The sequence below is a fragment of the Apodemus sylvaticus genome, chromosome 1 (assembly GCF_947179515.1).
Source record: "Apodemus sylvaticus chromosome 1, mApoSyl1.1, whole genome shotgun sequence".
NCBI classification, from domain to species: domain Eukaryota; kingdom Metazoa; phylum Chordata; class Mammalia; order Rodentia; family Muridae; genus Apodemus; species Apodemus sylvaticus.
Genome location: NC_067472.1, coordinates 196,365,488 through 196,367,491, shown reverse-complemented (window position 1 = coordinate 196,367,491; position 2,004 = coordinate 196,365,488). Strand labels below are relative to the sequence as shown.

Below are 2,004 nucleotides of genomic sequence, written 5' to 3'. Positions count from 1 at the left end.
CTATAAATGTCTGGAATGGTCAAGGAGCTGAGAGAAGTAAGTTGGATTTGGGGTGTAATCCAGAGTAAGCCAGTCCTCGGATTTGTCAAAGTCGTCAAGGATTCTTTGCCAGAGTTCCTCTGCAGATGGACCTGAACCTCGAGCCTCCTCTGGGCAATGGGTGGCAGCTTCTAGGACATCTGTAGATTCAGTCACTGGAGTAAGCCAGTCCTCGGGTATGTCAAAGTCGTCAATGATTCTTTGCCAGAGTTCCTCTGCAGATGGACCTGAACCTTGAGCCTCCTCTGGGCAATGGGTGGCAGCTTCTAGGACATCTGTAGATTCAGTCACTGGAGTAAGCCAGTCCTCGGATTTCTCCAAGTCGTCAAGGATTCTTTGCCAGAGTTCCTCTGCAGATGGACCTGAACCTTGAGCCTCCTCTGGGCAATGGGTGGCAGCTTCTAGGACATCTGTAGATTCAGTCACTGCTAGATCAGTCTGGGCTTCAACTGCTGCTGATTGACCAGAATCCCAATCTATAATGGGAGCATGGCCAACAAGCAGATCTTCCTGCTGACTACACCTGTCTGCATCACTGGCCTGATAATGATGCAGAGAAGATTCCTGGATGCAGTTGAGTTTGGGAATGGAAACCTCACTAAATGTGCCTGAACACATGGGCTCTCCATTCTCAGCAGCAACAAGAGGTATGGAACCAGGAAAGTGGGTTGATTCAAAAACTGGTTTTGAACTTCCATTGGTCTCTGGCAAAGCTTCTGTAATATTCTGGAGAGCCATCCGCTTGTACTTAGCTCGGCTGTTCTTAAACCAGATCTGGAAAAGAAAGAAGATATCAGAAGAATGCCTGTTGTCCCCTAACAGGACCACAAGGTGAAGATTTTGGATAAAAGGTGTTTGTATAGCAATGATTCACATGTCAGAAACAAAGAAGCAGGAAACTCAAGATGGCTAAGATATTATAATAAAGTAGATTGTGTATGACCAGACAACATAAAACTGGGGAGATTGAGCCAGTGTGTCCTGTATTTTAGCAGGAGCTCTGGTGATTAGATTTCTGAGACCCTGCATGGAAACAATGCTATTCTATATTGCTACCAGGTTGATAAAAATTTGAGTCCCAGCATTTGATTCATAAATATCCACCACCTAAAACTGTCATCACTGCCCTAAGCATTTAAGAACAAAATTAAAGTTTCTGATGGGAATGTGTAGATTTTTGCTGTTGGATTGAGGTAAAAGAGAGGGGCAGACCTTGATGTCCCTCGCTGTCACACCAACTAACTCTGCCAGCTTCACACATTGATCCTGGTTTGGGTACTGACACTTATCAAAATGTTCTTGCAGCAGGTGCTTTTGTTTTTTGGAGTACACAATGCGTTCCTTCCGCACCTTTCTTGAAGTCACAGGGCCAGATTGATGGTCACCATATTTCTCTGACAGTACCACAGATCCTATGAGAACATGGAAACAAGATTTCAATTATGTATTTGATAACTTAGACGCCCTGAGGGCTTTTTCAAAGTAGGTAAACCTGGGCCCAGTACAGGATCTAGTTGCATTTGGATACCTGATTTTCTTGATGGTCCTTGGAACTCTTGCTGATGTAGGTCCCTTTCAGGGACTGAAAGACTTGATTGCATTGGATTTGTTGGGGTCAATATGGGACTGTAATAAACTTGAAAGGGTAAGTTCCTTGCAGTCTCTTGAAGCCTTTGGGGTCTGGTTTCTATGGGTGCACTTGAAGGCATTTGGAATTTTGGATACAAGGAGGGACCTTCAGCCCTATGTGTGTTCCGAACCTATTGGAATATGTTCTGGAGAATCTAGTAAAAGAAAACACGTCAAAAAACATACAGAGAGCACTGATTTACCCTTCCTGCCTACCCAGCATTTGGTTTGGACTGTTACAGAGCAGGAATCAGACAGGAGCTTCATTCTTTCTGAACAACTGCCTGTGTTTCCAAATCTTACAAGTATTCTCAGTATTGAAATAAATATGCACTT

The 2,004-nt window shown here is 44.0% G+C and overlaps 1 protein-coding gene across 1 annotated transcript; it reads right to left on the bottom strand.

Annotated features, from left to right (window-relative positions):
* On the bottom strand, positions 1 to 1,748 carry LOC127683550 (homeobox protein CDX-1-like). Its single transcript, XM_052180899.1, has 4 exons — positions 1,568 to 1,748; positions 1,252 to 1,451; positions 408 to 813; positions 1 to 137 (listed from the first exon to the last, which is right to left on the bottom strand). The coding sequence occupies exons 1-4, from the start codon at positions 1,746 to 1,748 to the stop codon at positions 1 to 3; spliced, it is 924 nt and encodes a 307-aa protein (XP_052036859.1).
* Positions 1,749 to 2,004: the final 256 nt, after the last annotated feature.